The following is a 20060-nucleotide window of genomic DNA, read 5'->3' as shown; positions in this document are numbered from 1 at the left end:
TTTTTAATTTTCAACTTAGAAGTTTTGAAGCTGATTAGTGTCCCTTTAGCAGTACCATATACAAAGTTCAGTGTACAGGCAGTCCCCCGGTTACGTACAAGATAGGGACTATAGGTTTGTTCTTAAGTTGAATTTGTATGTAAGTCGGAACTGGCTCCAGATTCAGCCGCTGCTGCTGAAACTGACCAGGGGCTGACTACAGAAAGCTGGAGGCAGAATTGCTCTGCCCCCAGCTTCCTGAAATCAGCCACTGATCAGTTTCAACAGCTGCTGAATCTCGAGCCAGTTCCGACTTACATACAAATTACATACAGTTCCGACTTACATACTAGCTGCGCCCCACCCTCCCAGCAGACCAGGGACACAGGGAGCAAAGCTGCAGCGGCGGCGGGGTGCCACGCCTCCCCAGCTTTGCTCCAGGTGTCCCTGGTCTGCTGGAGACGGTCCCCAGCAGACTAGGGGCACCCGGAGCAGCTTTTCTCGCCCCGGAGGTCGAGGTGGCGGGACCACTGCGCTCTGGGCGGTCCCGCTGTCTGCAAGGTCCAGGGCGAGAGAGCCCCTTTCGTAAGTGCGGATCCGCGTAAATCAGGGACTGCCTGTATATCAATGAATCACTGGTGCAAAATGGACAAAAAAGGGGTGAGATTCTATTCAACTCAGTGAGATGTTACAAAAAAACCAAAAATGCATTCTGCCATTTGTTGAAAAAACACTCCTAGATCACTCTGCAAACTAACTGCTGATTAAAACATTCTGACCAGAAGTGGTCTCCTATTGGGGTCCATATGGAATTGGAGGAGGAAAGAAAGAGGCTACCAAACACAAATCAGATGTGTTTTGTAGGGTGCCAACGAATCTTATCAAAAGGTCACTTGTATAGCTTTACCTGAAAGGAACATGCACAGGGGCAAGGACATGAATTTCCAAGCTGAAATCATAACAGAAAATGTCATGACTTTATTTTGCAACAGATATCTTAAAGAAAATATTTTACTAATAATTATGGATGTGCAATGTATCAGTTTTTCTTGTGGTGTCTCCTTCTCATTTAGTCATTTATTTCTGTTCTTCAACTCAAGAGGCCAGATGCTGGAGAGGCATGCATATTTAACAGAGGTGGAGACTAAAATCATCACATTCAAGACCTAAAAATGGCTTCCAAATTTGTGGGTGCTGTTTTGCACTCACTATTAATTACTCAGATAAAGTGGAAATCAGGTTGAGGGGACTTTTATAATATGGTTCATGGTATTAACTAATTCCATTAATCATCACTTCTTGATGATGCAGACATGATATCAACTAGGAGCATCATCTAAGGTAATGTCCTGGGCAATTCCTGAAGGAGAGTTCTCTGCTTCAGAGGCAGGGCTACCAAGGAGAGAGACAGAGTCATCCATGTCCATGATATGCTGTTTCTCCAGTTCATAACTCAGGTCAGAGTTCCCTTTGTCACTGACCTCTCCCTCTGACTCATCTGCCAGTTTGTCCTGGGCCTGTGCTGTCTCCTCAGAATCTTCTTTTTGATGCAGAAAATTACAAATCATATTAGGTCTGTTGTATGAGAAATCTTTGTCTTTGATCTGTAACCACTCCACACCACCTGGTCAGAAAAAAGAAACAAGAGGAGGAAAAATTTTACAGCAAGGCATTTTTTTTATTTTCACAAGTTGATTCTTTTAATTTCAAACAATAATTAGAAATATGAAAACAAAGGTAATGTTGTTTGAAGCAACCACCAATATTACATATGAGAAGTGTGCCATAAGCTTCTGCTACAAAAAGACCTGAGGAGGGAAAGAAAGCAAACTTCTTAGGACCCATTTTCAAAACTAGAGACAGTAAAATCCCCTTCAGATGTCCTTGTTTCCTTCTGCTGTTTAAAACAGACCAGTTTTCACCATGATCCTCGTATACTGAACTGAGAAAAATGCTTAGTTATGAAAAACAGCAGCTTAAGTTTCACTGTCTTTTATACTATATTGCTTCAAGGAGGTAAATTTATTTGCTTGCTTACTTACTCATACTGGAGTTTGTCTCCAATATAACATTTTTTCTTAGAACTGAGGGAGGGAGGATTTTCAAAATCCCCATCAGATAGATGATTTCTAATCAGCCATTTTCATTTGCTTTGCACTTGAGAACCATATATAAGAACTTTTGTCCTTCTAGCTGGGCAATGTCCCTAACACGCCCTTAGCTCTATTGCTTCTTCAAATCAGACAGTATTTCCTCTGAGAGATGACTCAAAACCTGTCTACCTCCAACATAAAAGCTACTACTGCTGAGTATTTTTCAATCTGGAAAGCTACCAAGATTTGCGATATCGTCTCCCATGTGCTGTGTAACACATAACTATTACACCACCTGCTAAAATTTGGTAATATAAAATTTTTTATGGTACCTATTGCTCTCCCCTTAGCAGGGATGCCTTCTCCCCTAAGCAGGGATGCCTTCTGTTGATTTACTGGCCTTTGAGATTTGTGTTTCTCATATGCTGGTTCTGTTTGTTCATCTAACAGCTTTCCATTCTTTCACAGCAGTGATACATAAAAATAAATGGTACAGGTGAACATTTCTTTGCCTAATCCAAAAGAACAATGGGGAAGAAAATGACAACTTTCAAGAATTTAGAGTTGTATCTCTGGGCTGCGTCCCACTATACATTCAGGAATTGAACCACTAGTTTTGATGGTTGTTGAAGATGTCCTGAAAGTTAGGACTGTCTTATTTAATTAAATCTAAGTGTGCCTGTGTTAATTAAAAGCTATTATTTAAAAAGATAATCCTTTTCCAATTCCTATTTATAATGGAATCAGCACATTTATACAACAACTGAAAATCCCACTTGCATTATAAATGTGGCGATGATGGAATTCTTTTCATTGAAAGGTTGGTATTCCAATTACTTATAATACCAGCAAAACAGTGATTCACATAGATATTAATTAACCATTCTTCAGTATTTATTTTGTACTGTGCCAACACTATTTTATCTAGGTGCCACACAGCATCTAAGCAAATTCCAAAACAGTTTCCACATGATTCAAGATCCTGAGAATATATTTTAATGATGCAGAATGTAGACTACCATGTAAAATTAAGTTTAGAAAGTCAAATAACTTGATGGAACATGGCACCTGTAAAGGTGTAAGAATGAATACTAATGAAAAGTGGTACAGCAAGTCCATAGACCACTTTATTAAAAGTACTACAAATACACATTACTGATGTGACTGCTATTTCTTCCCTCATGTAAGTATACTCTTCAAAAGTTACACATTCTCAATTTACAATAATTAAAATATGGCTACTGATATGTGTAAGTATTGAGTGTTTGTCATGCACAAGTGCTGACTTGCTTGTAAGGAAGCTTGAGTCCAATTAGAATTTCCTATAGTGGAGTTGTTTTAATGAAGCAATCTACCTGCTACCATATTGCACTAATTTTTAAAATGAATGATTTCTTAATCAATATGCAATATTAGGTTGGGAGAGATTTTACATCTTTTGGGTAAAAGTCATCTCATCTGTGGTCATATCTTCATGACTAGATTGTTCACAAGATTACACCTTATGGTATTAAATAGTTATCTTAAAATGAAAATGTATAAATTTAGCCTAAAATGGCTCTTTATTCCTAACCCTGCATATGAGCAAAAAGGCAGGAATAAAATATTAGTAAGAGCAGTATTACTATAAACATCCAAATATAGAATCAGCATTGACTTCAGTCCTAGAGATAAATGGCAATATTTAACCCTGTCATGAAATGATACAATTCCACTGAAGCAAGTGCAGGAGAACTTAATTCATGCCAAAAATCACAGGAAGCTTTAAAAATAGCTATGAATATTTTCAGGTAAATTAATTTGTTGTTTAAGAATGAAAGTTTGTACCTTTTAATTCCCTGGATGCTTACTGGCACAAGGGTGTAAACTAATTTCTGTTGCCAGCCTGGTATCAAAGATAAGGTGTAGTCCTAGCATGATTTCACATGTCCCAACATACAAGACCAAGTGCACTAACCTATGTTCTCTTCTCCTTCCTTCTTTTCAGACAGAAGTGTCCGTGTCATGTTCAGCTTCTTCATTGTATGGCACTTGTATTTCAGCTGTAGTTTTTGGTTTCCTTCTGCATCTACAATAAAGAAAAAAAAAGTGTGTAATTTTAGTGAACATCCCTATCATCTGAAACATGAAAATTATCTGAACTTTACAGCTGTAGCTCAGCTACAAGTCAGGACATACAAGGATGTATCACTTACCAGGCTCTGCATTTTCTTCAAACACCACAAAGGTTCCAAGAGTATCTATATATAGAGAAGAAAGGAGACTCAGCTGAGAAATAACACAGATTATTTGCCAACGTCCCAGTACTTCAAAAAGCAGAGTGCTCTCCACCTCCACTGAAGTCAGTGGAAGTTGAGGATGATCAGCATCTCCCATGATTGGAACAAAAAACAGGACTATGTAGCACTTTAAAGACTAACAAGATGGTTTATTAGGTGATGAGCTTTCATGGGCCAGACCCACTTCCTCAGATCAAATAGTGGAAGAAAATTGGCATGACCATATATACCAAAGGATACAATCAAAACAATGAACACAAATGAAAAGGACAAATCAAATTTCAGAAAAGAAGGGGGATCAAGGGGGGGGAGGTAAAGGTCTGTGAACTAATGATATTAGAGGTGATAATTGGGGAAGCTATCTTTGTAATGGGTAAGATAATTAGCATCCTTGTTGAGACCTAGGTGTAAAGTGTAAATTTAAGCACCAATGACAGTTCAGAGGATTCTCTTTCAAGTCTGGTGTTAAAATGTCTTTGAAGCAGGATGCAGGCAGTTAAGTCCTTGAGACAATGCCCCTTTCTGGTTGAAATGGCAAGAAACTGTTTTTTCTTTGTGATCCTGTCTAGTATCTGTTTTGTGTACATTGATTCTTTGGTGAAGTATCTGAGACATTTGTCCAATGTACACAGCAGATGGACACTGTCGGCACATGATAGCATAAATTATATTTCTGGACAAATATTGGACAAACGTCTCAGACACTTTGCCAAAGAATCAATGCACACAAAACAGATATTAGACAGGATCCCAAAGAAAAAACAGTTTCTTGCCATTTCAACCAGAAAGGGCATTGTCTCAAGGACTTAACTGCCTGCATCCTGCTTCAAAGACATTTTAACACCAGACTTGAAAGAGAAACCTCTGAACTGTCATTGGTGCTTAAATTTACACTTTACACCTAGGTCTCAACAAGGATGCTAATTATCTTACCCATTACAAAGATAGCTTCCCCAATTATTACCTCTAATATCATTAACTCACAGACCTTTACCCCTCCCCCCCCATCCTCCTCCTTTTCTGAAATTTGATTTGTCCTTTTCATTTGTGTTGATTGTTTTGATTGTATCCTTTGGTATATATGGTCATGCCAATTTTCTTCCACTATTTGATCTGAGGAAATAGGTCTGGCTCACAAAAGATCATCACCTAATAAACCATCTTGTTAGTCTTTAAAGTGCTACACAGTCAGGTTTTTTGTTTCAGCTAGACCAGACTAAGATGGCTACATTTCTATTACTATTCTCATGATTGGGGTCTTTATGTCACACTGAAAATGAGACGTTTCATCCATATGATTGCCTCCTACCTTCATACTCCCCAGCAAAGACATATCTGTCCACTTGCAAAATGGGCCTCTCTGTGTCTATTCCCTATGGACAAGGACAAACAGAAATTACATTGAAGTCATGCTTCAGTTAGTCAAGGCAAGAATAGAGAACAACTGGTATGCGAAAAAGAGTATATGCAGTACAAGACAAAAAGCAATATGAAATGCACACCTATTCTATGACACAGACTATGGAGAGAAAATGGACAAACTAAAAATAGTTTCCTTTGTGTATGAACTCAAAAGTTTTCTAAACTGCAAGATTTAGATGAAACAGATATACAATGCATCTTGAACAATTAGGTAAGCAAATGAGAAAGGTGTTCAGGAGGGAAAAAGAACGGATGTATGAGATCATAACACCTAAAGAGCAACATGCACATCACCAGTCCACTGGCAACAATGGGTGGCTATTATTTATATGCAAACAGCAGATCTCTGAAAATAAAGTAACGCTATCAACTGAACATCAAGTACATTTCTAAAAAGGTATTAAAATTGGTTTCCAGAATTAGTCTGGCTTCTGTTTCCTTCTACAAGTTACTGTGGTTTTACAATCACTTTCTCCTTATTTTTAAGTGTTTTTTCCCCTCCCATTTCTGTGAGGGTGTGTCTAGACTACATGGCTCCGTTGACGGAGCCATGTAAAGTAGTTTACTCAACAGTCAATGAAGCAGGGATTTAAATAATCCTGCTTCATTAAAATAAAAATGGACGCCGCGCTGTGCCGACAATCAGCTGATTTGGCACAGCGCGGCAGTCTAGACGCGGTGCGGTCGACAAGGGAAGCCTTTGTCAACCGCTCCTGTAAGCCTTGTGAAATGGAAACGAGACTTACAGGAGTGGTTGACAAAAGCTTCCCTTGTCGACTGCGCCGCGTCTAGACTGCCGCGCTGTGCCGGATCAGCTGATTGTTGGCACAGCGCGGCGGCCATTTTTATTTTAATGAAGCAAGGATTATTTAAATCCCCGCTTCATTGACCATGTCTAGTAAACTACTTTACATGGCTCCGTCGACGGAGCCATGTAGTCTAGACACACCCTGAGTGTGTGTCAGTCAACAGGGAAGTGATTATAGAGACTAACAAAAATATACAGGATCATAAGCTTTCATGGAGAAGACCCACTTCATCAGATGAGTTTGAATGAAAACAATAGAATATATACAACAGTTGTAACAGAGCGGGTTAAAGGACTTGGGGGAGGGGAGAGAGGCTGCTCTAGCAGAGGAAACAGCAGCAATCCTGGCTAATTAGGGGCAGCTGAGAAAGGGTGGCTGCAAATCAACTAAGCGCAAGGTGAAGCTGATTGGGGTTGCCCAGGGCCTCTTTAAAAACCCTCCCTGAGGGAGACGAGCGAGAGAAGGAGCCTGGATAGGAGGAAAACAACCCAGTGTTAAGGAGACTCAGCGTGGAGGAGCAGGAGGAACCACCAGACCTACTAAAGGCTACAGGGGGAGATGAGGAGTTGAGCAGGGGGTGTTGGAGGACTCTCTTACCCCTCACCTTTCGGGGCAAGAAGAGGGCTTTCTGGTCAGCCGTGACTGGCCCTGGGCTTCAGCCCAATACAACATCCTTAATGCTAAGGGCCAGGAAAGCCCAAGGACAAACTCTCTGCAGGTGAGGGCCCTGCTGCAGCCCTCAAAGTGTGGGACAGTGGACAGAACAGTGATCAGGGTCTCAGGAGGGAGACTGACCCCTGCCACACAGTATATAAATAACAAGCCCAGTCAGTCATTTGTGTACCATGTCTCAGATAAATTGGGTTAGACCTGAGAACAAAATGTACTCAGAAGAACAAGAATGATGCATAATTATGTATGAACTTCTTTTGAGTTTCTCCAATGTCAATTGTAATTGAGAGTTAAAACTAATTTTATTGACTTATTTATTTTGATCATCAGTGACATGTTCAGAGACATTTTCCATCTCTTTCTAGCTTTGCCAAACATCCTTTTCCTTATCAGGGTCTGGGGCATTCATTCATTTCCACAAGCAAGACGCCTTGGCTAGGTCTATGCTGCAAAGAAAAGCTGGAAAAAGATACGCATTTTGCATATCTTTTTCCGCTTTTTCTTTCGAAAGAGGCTTTTCTGAAATTTGGCCCGTCTACATGGGGCCAAATTTTGGAAAAACTTCCTCTTTTGACACATCCCTTCTTCCTCAAAGGATGAGGATAACAGGGATGGCAAAAGAATGCCTCCGCTTTTTCAGAAATTGTTCCAAAAAAGCAGACACATTCCTTGGACTGGGCATAGCTTTTCCAGGATACCAAGCTCTGTTGTCTAGCCCTTGTCTCACATAGGAGAATCAATTAAATCACTCAACTGTAAGAGTGAAAACTAGGTAATCTTGCCTTTGATAGTAATTTTGTAATAGAGTAGACCGCTTTAGAGAGAAAAATGTTGTCTGAAAGCAATAGGCTGCTCTTCATATGCTAATTATTTGGACTCAATGGGCAGTATTTTGGGCCAAGAGAGAGTACACAGGAAGTTAAGGTAAAAATGGGCTTTGTTTGCAAGTTGTTGTCCAAGAAATTGCAAGGAAGTGTATTTGCCCAACTTCTCTGGTCTAGGACTCTCTGGTCTGGCGAGACCACAGATGTTGCTGCACCAGAAAACCGCATCAACTGGGGCTGGCTGGGAGTCCAGAGGCAGAGGGATGTGGCTGCGACCTTTAACATAAGGATGCATTGAAGCAGGTTGGCATTGGGAGCTTCCTAAATTCATAAAGTCCGTCAACCTAACAAGTATGCCACAAGGAAAGAACGCACCCATTCCATATCAGAGGGATGACCCATCATGCCAACGAAGCTTTTTTTCCTCAATTTCTAAGCTCCAAGTTTCTTCGTTCTTTGTCAGTTAGTTCTTAATGTATCAAGGACAGGAGTGAGTATATTCAAAAGCTTTAAAGCTATTTAATACCATATGTACCTTTTGAATAGTATTACATTTGTAACTGATTATTTTACTATTTCACTATGTCATTTCTCTCAATAGAAATTTTAAGGCTACATTTGTTTCAGCGTGACTGACTTTGCTATACACCCAAGACTCCATGCAAATTTTGTGTAGCCTGATTCTGGGATAAGAACCTTATTATCTTCTATGAAGAATAAGTGGCAAGCCTATAACCCATACTATATAAATTAATAATCTCTTAAAATCAGGCAACAGAATCCAAAATAGGGATGTAAAATCTCCAAAAAATAGTAACCATGTAGCCAATTAAAATTAAACTGATTACATGGTTAAATGAGATCAGTGGGATGCTGGTCCACAAGCTCTCAGCACCTCCCGGCTCGGCAGGAGTTTCATCATTAACCAGAACGGGTAATTCTCAGCTTATTGGTTAACGAGTTAAACTCCTACATCCTTACTCAAAAGTTAGTTCAACACTTAAATCCTTTATGGGTCTGGGTCTAAGACTTACGAGCCTTAGCCACCTTTGATGTAGGGTCTTTAAGTCACTTGGGTGTTTTTGCAAATTTTATCCTATGTTTTCCATAACAGTATAGTCACAGGTCTTAGGGAACTTTTTATATATGTTCACATTATATGATGTTAATGTGATGCTAACTGCTCTGTGCACAAACCATGGGAAATATATTGCCCACACAGTCTGCATATTTAATACAAACCGAGTTCAAGGAGGCCCTCCATTGTTCACAAAAATAAAAATTTGCATATTTACTGATATGTTGTAGTCAAACTCACCAAAACCTTGCATTTGTTTTCACATTTTTCTAGAAAGTCTGAATCGATAATTCCTGACAATTCCACCATGACCAACTGCTCCTGCAAAATAAGTACATAAGGCACATTCATGATACACTTAAAATGCTAAATACATTTTAAAAAATTTAACCAATGCAAGTATTATTTTGCTATTAAAACAAACCACTCTCTCAACTAATACAACTGGACCTCCGTAGTCTGGCTCTCTCAGGACCATATTGGTCTCAAATAAGGGAGTTTGCTGGACAAGGGGAGGTCAGTGCACCTCCTGGCTGCTAGATCCTGCTCTCAGATTTATTTCCCAGCCTCTGACCCTGCTACCAATCTCAACCACTGGGATCCATTCTCAGACTAGTTGTGCTCCCAGTGACCAGCAAGACTCCCAACTACATGTCACCAGACTCAGTCAGATCCTGCTCCCAGCCACTGGGGCTGTGTGACCCAGCAACATCTGTGGTCCTGGCAGCAAAACCACAGATGATGCCTGATCAGGGCGTCCCAGACCAGTGGGGTCATCTGCAAACGGAGATTGTACTAAGATAAAAATTCAAAATTCCCCTGACGAACTGCAAAATTAGTTTGAAATCACTAAAATGAAGTTAAATAAAGGCAAGTAGAAAGTATTGCACTTAGGAAGAAAAAAACAAATGTACAACTGCAAAATGGGAAATAAATGGGTAGGTAGTAGTACAGCTGAAAAGGGTTTCAGGGTTGTAATAGCTCACAAATTAAATGACAGCCAACTGTACAGCGCTGTTGCAAAAAGGGCTCATATTCTAAGATGTTTTGCACATAGAAGACACAGGAGATAGTTGTCCCTCTCTATATGGTATTATTGAGGCTTCAGCTGGAGTACTGTGTCCAGTTCTGGGCACCACACTTCAAGAAAGATGTGGATAGTTAAGGTGAAAGCAAAACACCAATGTAAAAGGTTTAGAAAACTTGACCTCTGAGGAACGGTTTAAAATAAACCATGCATGTTTACTCTAGAACCGGGGGCAGTGGGGAATATGACCCAGATCATATCCAGCCCACCAAGTCACCTGATCTGGCCCATAGACATAGCTAGGAGCCTCAGGCAGATTCCCTGGCTGCCCCACCCCAGCCCATCACTCAGAAAAGCAGCTGCTGGACATGTGTGTTTCACAAATGTGAGCTGAGGGCAAGGGGGAGAGGCTTCCTGCGCTGCTCTTTCCCCCAACATAATCCCATTGGTTGGTTTCTAGCCACTGGGAGCTGCCTGTTTGAACAACAGACAGCATGTAAAGCAGCATTCTCTCCTCCCCTCAGGCACCTATTCACCGATACACATGGCCCCTGCAGTTTATGTGGGGGCGGGGCAGGCAAGGAGCCTGCCTGAGAAATGTGCTGGGTTGCTGGCTAGGAGTCACCCAGGTAAGTCTCCTGCCTGTGGCACCCCAGCTGCTCCCTCCTTCCCCGCCCCCACCACTGGCCCCTTAATCCACATAAGCCAAACCCTCTGCTCCCCTCCTGAAGCCATACCCCTTTTCCAGACCTTGCACCCCAAACACCTGCCCCAAGTCACAACCCACTCCTGCCCTAAGTCAGGACCCAAACCCCTGCAACCTCTACTGTACCCCCCCATTTCCTGCCCTAGGTCACAACCACTTCCTTCATTCAAACTCAGTTCCAGACCCCACACACCCTCCTGTACCCCAATCCCTTACCTCAAGTCACCTTCTCCATCCCAGACTCCACTTACCACCTGTCTCCATCTCCATCCCAGACTCCACATTTCCTCCATTAATATCATATAAGAGAGCAGCCCTTGACCACTTTCTAAAATCTTGGGATGCCCCCCCCAATCAAAAATTGCCCACTCCTGCTCCAGAAAAAAATAAGATGAAGTGGTGAACCCTGATAAGTCTAATATATAAATGGTTACAAGAAAACAGTGATCAATTGTACTCCACATTCACCATGGCACCCGCCGGGGCATTTATGTGAGCCCATCTAGTGACCAGGGCCGGCCCGAGCCATTCTTGTGCCGCTGCCCCCGGGTACCCGGTGCACATGTGGCCCCCACCCCCGGGCACCCAGCAGCCCAAGAAGGTGGGGGACCACTGACTTAAGGTAATGTAAGAAATCCTGGACTTAATCAGCAGCAAAGGAGATATAGATTAGCTAACAGGAAAAAACTTTCTAATGACAAGACTAGTTAATCTCTGGAATAGACTTGCAATAGAGGCTGTGAAATCCCCTCAGCAGAGGCTTTTAAGTACAGGTTAGATAAACATCTGTGAGGGAGGATCTAGGTTCACTTGGCCCTAACCAGAGCCGTCCCATCCATAGAGTTCGGATTGACCTGCCCAGCCTCTGCCTCAACAGTCCTATGCACGGGACCTGAAAGTCCCAGAGGAACCATAGGGATTACCTTGGGAGCTTGGCATAGAGCAGCAGCAGGCGTCAGCCCCACTCCACGCACTCACTGTGGTGGTGGAAGCCAGAACAACCCAGCAGTCTGCTTCACTTCACTGCCCATCTCCTTCACTGCTGTGTGGAGATGGAACGGGGGTGGAGGCTGGGGGAAGAGTTAGAGTGGGGCAGGGCAGCTGTACAGAAGGGGTAGAAGAGGTGAGGCAGGGCATGCCCCCTACCAAGCGATGGATCTGGTCCTACCTCAGCACAGAGGGCTGGACTGGATGACCTCTCAAGGACCCTTTTCAGCCCTTCATTTCTATGAATCGGTGCTGATAAGACAGTACGTACATAGGGAGCTGTGAGTGTGCAGCAAGCAAGCCATGCCCAGCTCTGTGCCAACTAACCCAAGAGGCTAGTTGACAACAAAGCAACATACTAGCATTCAGTCTCCAGTGTGCTGCAGGCCACACCGGATAGAGCAAGGGTTAATGGACATGGGGTGGGAGCACAACCACAGCCATGCGGGGAAGTAGGCAGCACCAAGTGCAAATATGGTTAGAAGATAGAGTTAGAGCCACTCCCTATCATTGACACAACCCTCTCCCACTGTGCCCAGCTCTGCTCCACTTCCCACCTGGCCAGATACCCACTACACAAGTGGTCTCCAACCTTTTTAACCAAAGGATCACTTTTTCAATTTAAGAGCAACGTAAGATCTACCTCAAACCCAAAAACCCTTGCCCCACTTCCTTCCCGCCCCTCACCCTGCTCATTCCATCACCCTTCCTCCCCCATCCTGGCTCACTTTCACCAGGCTGGTGTAGGCTCTGATCTTGGGCTAAGAGGTTTGGAGTGTGGGAGGGGCTCTGGGCTTAGCCCAGAGTGGAGGACTGGGGTCCAGGAAGGGCTTCAGGGTACAAGCTGTGGGAAGGAGTTTGAGCGCAAGGGGGTCTCACGTCTGGGGCAGGAGGGGGATTCAGGAAGCAGGCTCTGGCTGGGCACTGTTTAACAGAGACAGCTCCTGGGTGACAGAACAGTGGAGTTAAGGCAGGCTTACTTCTGCCCTGGCCCTGAATTACTCCTGAAAGCAGCTGGCATGTACAGCAATAGCTCCTGGCACCACATGCTACTCCTCATCTATAGGCACTGAGCCCACAGCTTCTACTGACCATGGTTCTCCTTTACTGATCAATGGGAGCTGCAGGAGTAGTGTCTGCAGTCTCCTCTGCTCTGCCTTTCTCAGGGGCTGCAGGGAGATGCCAGCCACTTCCAGGAGCAGCAATCTCCAAAGGGATCGTTACTCCAGCCAGGACAGGCTAGGCAATTGAGAACTCACTATTCAAAGAAATTTAAGTGTAAGAGAGAAATTAAAATCATTAAATGCACAGACCAGTTTAAAAAAAAACCCCAAACATAACACACTTTGCAAGCTGTAAAAGAAGTGACAACCACCCAGGTATGTGTTAGGTCAGGAGCTGAAAATGAAGGACAGCTGGTCTTTGTGAGAATGAGGGACACACACACAGCATGTGAGAGTGACAGAGATTTGCATTGCCAAGCTCCCTCCATCTGCTTCTCTATGCGGAGATGGGGTACAGAAGTGGGGGCAGGGCAGACACACTGACATCTGTGGCCTCCCCCCTTTTCTCCCTCTCACTCTGCACAGCAAGGAGGAGCCTCTTGGGGGGGGGGGGGCAGCTCCAAGGCCAAGGGCAGGAGATGAGCAGCAGTGGGGCCTATTTGAAAGCATGGGATGGTGGGCGGGCAGAGCCCGCCCACCTTCTAAAAGCCCCTCCCCAACCTTATGGGAGGGACACTGGACCCATGTTCAATTGATTACTTGGGACAAATAATGACTAAAGGATCAAGGAGTGCGGGCTAAAGGTTCAAAATAAGGGAGCCGGATGGGGACACCGAGCAGAGAACCCCGGACAGCGCCCACTGCTCCTCAAAGCTGTCGATGGAGCCAGTGGACGCCGCCCAGAGGAACTCTGCCCGGATTCGTGACACGAGGGAGGAGCGGAAATAGGCCCCACAGTCGCAGAGAACCCCCTCGTCTAGCATCCTCCTCCTGCTATTAAAGATGGCAACTTTCGCTAGGGCTAGGAGGAGGTTGACGAGGAGGTCTCGCGACTTTGTGGGGCCACGGATTGGGTGTGCATAAATAAAAAGGTGAGGGGAAAAGTGCAGCCAGAACCTCAATAAGAGGTTCTGGAGGAGCCGGAATAGGGGCTGCAACCTGGCGCATTCGAGGTAGGCGTGCGCCAGGTTCTCCCTCACGCCGCAAAAGGGGCAGGTGTCAGGGATAGGGGTGAACCGCGCCAAGTACACGCCCGTGCTCACGGCCCCGTGAAGGAGCCGCCAGCTGATGTCCCCGACGGGCCGCGGAATTAAGGTCGAATAAACGCTGGCCCATCGGGGTTCCCCACCCTCTATAGGTCTGAGGTAGTCCCGCCACTTTGTATCGGGGCGGGACACGAGGGTGGGGAAATGCAAAGCGTGGAGCACGAGCGTGTACAGCTGTTCCCTGGGCGCGGTCCGGAAACAGACCGGCTGCAGATTTTGCAGCCGGCTGGGGGTCCAAGGGTGGGGAGGCCGGGGGGGCCCGCGGGACAGGGGCCCAATAAAGAGGGACGGAGGCTTTGCAGGAGGGGAGGGGCGGAGCGTTCCCTCTCGCAGGGCTCTCTGTAGGAGATCGCGAGCGGGCTGCGACAAAGCCGCCTTCACCTCCTGGAGTAGGCGCAGGGGGGTTCGAGGGGTGGAGAGCCCCATGTGTTGAGCGAGCGCTCGGGGATCCACCCAGTCCCCCCTGTCGTAGTCCAGGAGGTCCCCGACCATGGTGGTTTCTGCCAGGATCAGCCTCCGGCGCACCGAGGGAGACTCCGCCACCTGCACGCACAAGGCTGGATTGTGGAGCAGGGGCTCCGCGAGGAGGTCTGCTCCCTCGGAGGCCACAACGGACCTGGTCGCCAAGAAGAGCAGCAGTGGGGGGAGGGGCCGCCGAAGTGCCAGCGCTTGGTCGCCTCTTGTCCCAACCAGTCAGGGTCCCGTGTCAGAGGCGCCAGGATCCACCCCCAGGTCCCTGCTACTGGCTGGTGACCGCTGCGCCCTCCACGAGTCGGCCGGGGCCTCGCCTCGTGCCACGGGGGGGACGCCAGCCAAGGAGCTCGCGCGGGCAGCAGAGGCAGCCGAACGCCGCCGCCCACCAGCAGGTTCCAGCGCGGCTGCCGGGACAACTCACCTCCACCTCCTCCGCCTCCGCCATTTCCCCGTCGGGAACCGGCGCCTCCGCGCGCACCACGTGACCCCGAGGCCGCCATCTTAGATTCGGGCAGAGGGGTGGGGGCGATCCCTGGCCCTGCCCCGCCCCCTTCGGAGCCGCGGGATCCTCTGGCAGCTGCGCGCGGCGGGGGGAAGGGGGGGGTTCTTGCAGCCCCCGCGCTGCGCCAGGCACCCGCTCCCCGCGCGCAGAGTCCAAATCTGCGGGGGCCGCCGGCAGGTGTGGGGCGGGGCCGCGCCCGTCAAGCGTCCCGGGGCGGCGAGAGCGCGCGGGCTGTAACGGGAGCGGGGGAGGCAGCACCGCAGGGCCACGCGGCCCTAGAGCGCTGCGGGGTGCAGCTGGCTTGTGCCTGAGCTGGAAACTTATCTGCGGGGCTGGGCGCAGGCTCGGAGCTGCCTCCCCGAGGCCTAGAGGAGGAACATCACGGACCCATTTACTACCCAGTGGATTGAAGTCCTACGTCTGCAGGCTCCTGCCCAGCTTTGTCTCCCTGGCTACACAGCCCACGTCTCTTCAGAACTTCTAGTAGCCTCCTACCTCTGCCTCTCCAGGGGTGTTTTCCACCTGAAATTGAAAGGGGGAGCGAGCAGGTGCCCAATATACAGTAGGCGAGGCTGTAAGGACGAAGGGGGAGGCGGATTGTAGGGCACCATCCTAAAACCAGAAAAATGTTTTGCAACCTTCTTTTAGATTTAAATCATGTTTTAAAATGAGAAAAATGCTCAGCTGTAGCTTATTTGACTGGGAGTAACAGGAGCTGAATTCCTACTGCCTTTATCCCAGGAAACAGCACACACTAGGGCTGTTAAAATGGCTGCAATTAAGTAATTGCGTAACCACTGAAAATGTCAAGCGATTACATGCAGGGCAGCAGGGGTCTGCCCCCGGAGCCTATGTGCATGGGAAATCGGCTTTTAAGCCTGCTTCCCATGTATACCAGCTTGTGCAGGGCAGCAGATGGCTCCCTAGAAGCCAGTGCATGCTGGGACCTGGCTTTTATGAGGCTCCCTGCACATACCAGGAGCCTGCGTGTAACCATGAATGTTTACCAATTAGCTCTGGCTCATCAGTTAACCATTTACATGGTTACGCTTTCACATCCCTAGCACAAACATTGGGTAAACCACTACTGATACTAAAGAAAAAGTTGAATTCAGACCTTCCTTTGTTCATAATATATTCCACTCTATTCTGACCTGATCATATAGCAGCCTTACTGCTGTTAGTGCTTCATTCTACTCAATTATTGGTGTTTTATAAGGCAAGACATCTATGAAAGTTATATAGAGGTTGAGTAGAATAACAGTTGCTCCAGCCCCATGGGACCTGTTGAGAGTCGGGGGTGCTGGAGCAGCCCTTGACCACAGCAGGTCCAGCCCTGGCTCACTGCAGGTAGAGGTGCTCCAGCCCAGCCAGCATAGGCCCTGTGCTGACGTGGACTGTATTACCTCTCCCCATCTGCCCCAATTAATCAGTTAACCAGTTAACTAATTAAACAGGATTTTCCATTCCTAATTTGAACTTCAGGGCCTATATATATATATATATCTTCTGTTTTTTCTGAGACATTGCTTGGCTGAAAGGCATCATAATTCAAGGTGATGGCCATAGTGGCTAAATCAGGCATTGCAGGATGCATACTGGAGTTCAGTAAGTTCACAAAAAAAACCCTATTGTAGTACACACTGTGGGATCATCTACAGTAAATTAAAGGGAAGAGACAAAAGTCTTTTGTGGGACTGGAAGATTTTTGTTGCCAAAAATGGCCATATGCTGTTGTAATATGAATGTTCAGAGGTTTTTGGCGCCAAAATCTGTTTTTTGGCAACCAAACACATCAGTGTAGACAAGGCCGTAAATTATTTGTAACCTAGGACCAGCCAAAATTAATCACTTGGGCAATACAGCGCTGTCTACTGGATACCTAGGCAGAATACGTATGTTCAGGGCTTGACAAACTGCTGAATCTACTCGCCCGTGGCGAGTAGATTTCAGCCAGTCATTCTAAGTGCCCCATTCACCGGCACTTTGTGCATGCTCATTGTGGGCTGGCAAATGGCTCTCACCAGGGTTTGTCAAGCCCTGCATATGTTCATGTACATACGGTCTGTTCCTGAAGCTATCACCCTTCCCTCTATGGCTCATCACTAGCTATGAGGGGAGAGCTCATTCATACCTTGCTTACAACTGATAATTTGAAATTATTAGATTGGACAACATCACGGAAACAGATGCACTGACAATGTTGCAAAAAAGAAAAAAAAAAGCTGTGTGGAGAAGCTAGACTTTGTTCATACAAATATTTTCACATGCTTTTTCAGGTACAAGTATTTTATCATTTACTGTATATGCTTTTAAAGTACATATTAATGTTTGTTTCAATTCATATTTCTAATCAATGGCTGAATTGGCAACACTGCATGTAACTAATTGAGTGGGGATGTTGGGGAAATTAAGTGGAGGTGTAGGGAAATTCTGGCTAACTATGAAGCTTGCAAGCAGTTTCCCAGAGCTACTACCATTAGAGAATAAACAAGCTCAAGGGGAGCAGCAGCCCCAAATGCAAAAAGGATTCGAGAGCACTTTTGCATTTAGTCCAGAAGAAGACAGATTATAAACTGCATGAATTCTAACCCACTAGTGGTATGTGGGGAGTAAAATGCATGTTTTTTCCAAGTGGCTTTTTTTTTTTATTTGAATCAATTTGATGTAATACCATGTCACCCACTCAGCACAGGTGACAGCAGAACTGCATGATTTAAATTCTATAAGATAACTTGCTTATAAGTGCCTTACTTCATATTCTGCCACAAGAAGACACACGAACAAAATACTGCTTTATTTAGAAATCTTGATCAAATTATTTGAAAAAAGCTTTAAACTAGTTTTTTACTTTAAAGTCAGTACGTCACTATTTCAGTGATCTTATGACTAATTCAGAGGCAATAAAACTAGCCTTTTAATTATCCTTAACTACTGGTATTATTAAATAATTTTACTTAATTACATTGGGTTTGGGCCAGACTTTAGGCAGAACCTATAGTGATTTCAAATGCGGTTCTGCCTGAAGGACTACTGCATAAAGCCTTTAATTTTCAAAGTGCTTTACAAACATTAATATTCACAAAACTGCATTCTTTGACACAGTAGTGCTGATATCCTCCTTTTATGGATGAGGAAACTGAGGAAAATAAATGACACACTGGATTTTTAACTTGGTCAGAGGACCAGTCTCAGGTACCTCTCTCCTATCCTACATCTTTCAATGGGGTCTTTGTTCCACAAAGAAAACTTACAAAAGAATCAACTGCAAAACTAGAACAGGTTTATTAACAGTCAGCTGAGTTTGAGTTTACCTATACCTAATTAAATTTAACAAGGTCAGTATTAAAACAAAACACTATGGACTCCCAGATACAAGTAAACAAGGGATCAGATACAAAACAGGCACAGTGCCAGCACAGTGCAAACCTACAGCTCCCGTGCAGCACAGCCACAGTACACATGGGCTCCAGCCCCAGAGCTTGGCAGGGCAGCACAAGTTCCACTGCCCTGGGAATCTGGCAGCGCAGGCTCTTGCCAGCCCCAGGAATCCAGTGGTAACTGGGCACCATGACTCTTGCCACTCTGGCCAGCTCTTGAGACCTAGGGGCCAGACAGCACAGTCCCTACTGCCCCAGTGATTCAGTGGCCAGGCAGTGTGTTGGCTGCACTCCCAGCCCTGAGCGCCCCCCACATCCCCTGCCCTGAGATATCCTCCCATTGCCCTTCTCTTGAGACCCCCACACACCCAACCTGCCCTGATTCCTATACTCCACACACCCTGCCCTGAGCCCCCCCACACTCCATCCACTCTTACAACAGTCCCTGTAAGAAATTACACCCCGTACCCTGTGTCCTGAGTCCCGCTTTGGGGCTGTGTCTAGACTGGCCAGTTTTTCTGGAAAATCAGCCGCTTTTCCAGAAAAACTTGCCAGCTGTCTACACTGGCCGCTTGAATTTTCGCAAAAGCACTGACTTCCTACTGTAAGAAATCAGTGCTTTTTGTGGAAATACTATGCTGCTCCCGTTCAGGCAAAAGTCCCTTTTGCGCAAAAGGGCCAGTGTAGACAGCTGAGATTTGTTTTCCGCAAAAAAGCCCCGATTGCGAAAATGGTGATCGGGGCTTTTTTGCAGAAAAGCGCGTCTAGATTGGCCACGGACGCTTTTCCGCTAAAAGTGCTTTCGCAGAAAAGCATCTGTGCCAATCTAGATGCTCTGTTCCGAAAATGCTTTTAATGGAAAACTTTTCCGTTAAAAGCATTTCTGGAAAATCATGCCAGTCTAGACGTAGCCTGGGAGAGGGTGCAATACATTCCTTACAGGTACTGTTGTAAGTTACCTTCACTCTTGATTTAAAGGGAATCTCTAAGATGACATAGGTGAAAACAGTGGCAAAATAAAAATATTCCCTACAATACCACAGAGCGCCCTCATGAGAGCAGAGATTAGAACTCTGGAGCTCCTATTTGTCAGTTCTCAAAAGTCACTTTTTGATTTAGAGTTAGACTCCAATCCTGCAAACACTTATTTGGGTGCTTAACTGTATGCACTGAGAGTAAAGTAATTGTATTGATTTTAGTTGCGTTTCTGACCCTGTAAAGATAGAAGCATAGGTTTAATATTTGCTGTATCGGGGCCCTGTAGATTGGAGCTTTTGGATGCACCAGGAAGTTTAGGAATGTTTACATATGATCATAGGTTAAGGACTTGGACCAATTTTAATTGATCTCTATAATGTTTTTTCTTTAAGAGTTCTTCACTGATATTACAAGAACTAGGGAGGAACTCACTGAAATGAACCAGAAGCAAATCAGAGCTCATTTGATCTCAGTTTAACTTGTCTATATTACTTACTTAAAACAAACTGATGCAAAAGAACAAAATACTTTTAATGATGATTTGAAAAGATTTGATATATAATATATGTAGAAACAAAAGC

At 45.2% G+C, this 20060-nt stretch overlaps 1 protein-coding gene across 2 annotated transcripts; it reads right to left on the bottom strand.

Annotated features, from left to right (window-relative positions):
* Positions 1-934: 934 nt before the first annotated feature.
* On the bottom strand, positions 935-15116 carry GTF3C6 (general transcription factor IIIC subunit 6). Of its 2 annotated transcripts, none has more exons than XM_075923116.1 (6): positions 15041-15116; positions 9397-9477; positions 5661-5724; positions 4268-4312; positions 4030-4140; positions 935-1603 (listed from the first exon to the last, which is right to left on the bottom strand). In XM_075923116.1, exons 1-6 carry the CDS (start codon positions 15062-15064, stop codon positions 1299-1301), a joined length of 630 nt encoding a protein of 209 aa, XP_075779231.1. In that variant the 5' UTR covers positions 15065-15116; the 3' UTR covers positions 935-1298. The 2 variants fall into 2 exon arrangements, with proteins under 2 accessions (XP_075779231.1, XP_006123270.3); XM_006123208.4 differs by lacking the exon at positions 15041-15116 and adding an exon at positions 12969-13121.
* Between the last annotated feature and the right edge of the window lie 4944 nt (positions 15117-20060).

The sequence above is a fragment of the Pelodiscus sinensis genome, chromosome 3 (assembly GCF_049634645.1).
Source record: "Pelodiscus sinensis isolate JC-2024 chromosome 3, ASM4963464v1, whole genome shotgun sequence".
NCBI classification, from domain to species: Eukaryota; Metazoa; Chordata; order Testudines; family Trionychidae; genus Pelodiscus; species Pelodiscus sinensis.
Note: the sequence above shows the minus strand (reverse complement) of the source record. Positions and strands in the feature narration are given on the sequence as shown.

What these genes read in the sequence shown, in the direction of transcription:
- GTF3C6 (XM_075923116.1), bottom strand. Translation starts at nt 15,064, where the DNA reads ATGGCGGAGGCGGAGGAGGTGGAG. An exon ending in CTTTGCTGGGGAGTATGAAG is followed by an intron (nt 4,313 to 5,660) that starts GTAGGAGGCAAT and finishes CTCTATATATAG; the next exon opens with ATACTCTTGGAACCTTTGTG. An exon ending in GGAAGGAGAAGAGAACATAG is followed by an intron (nt 1,604 to 4,029) that starts GTTAGTGCACTT and finishes TTTTCTGACCAG; the next exon opens with GTGGTGTGGAGTGGTTACAG.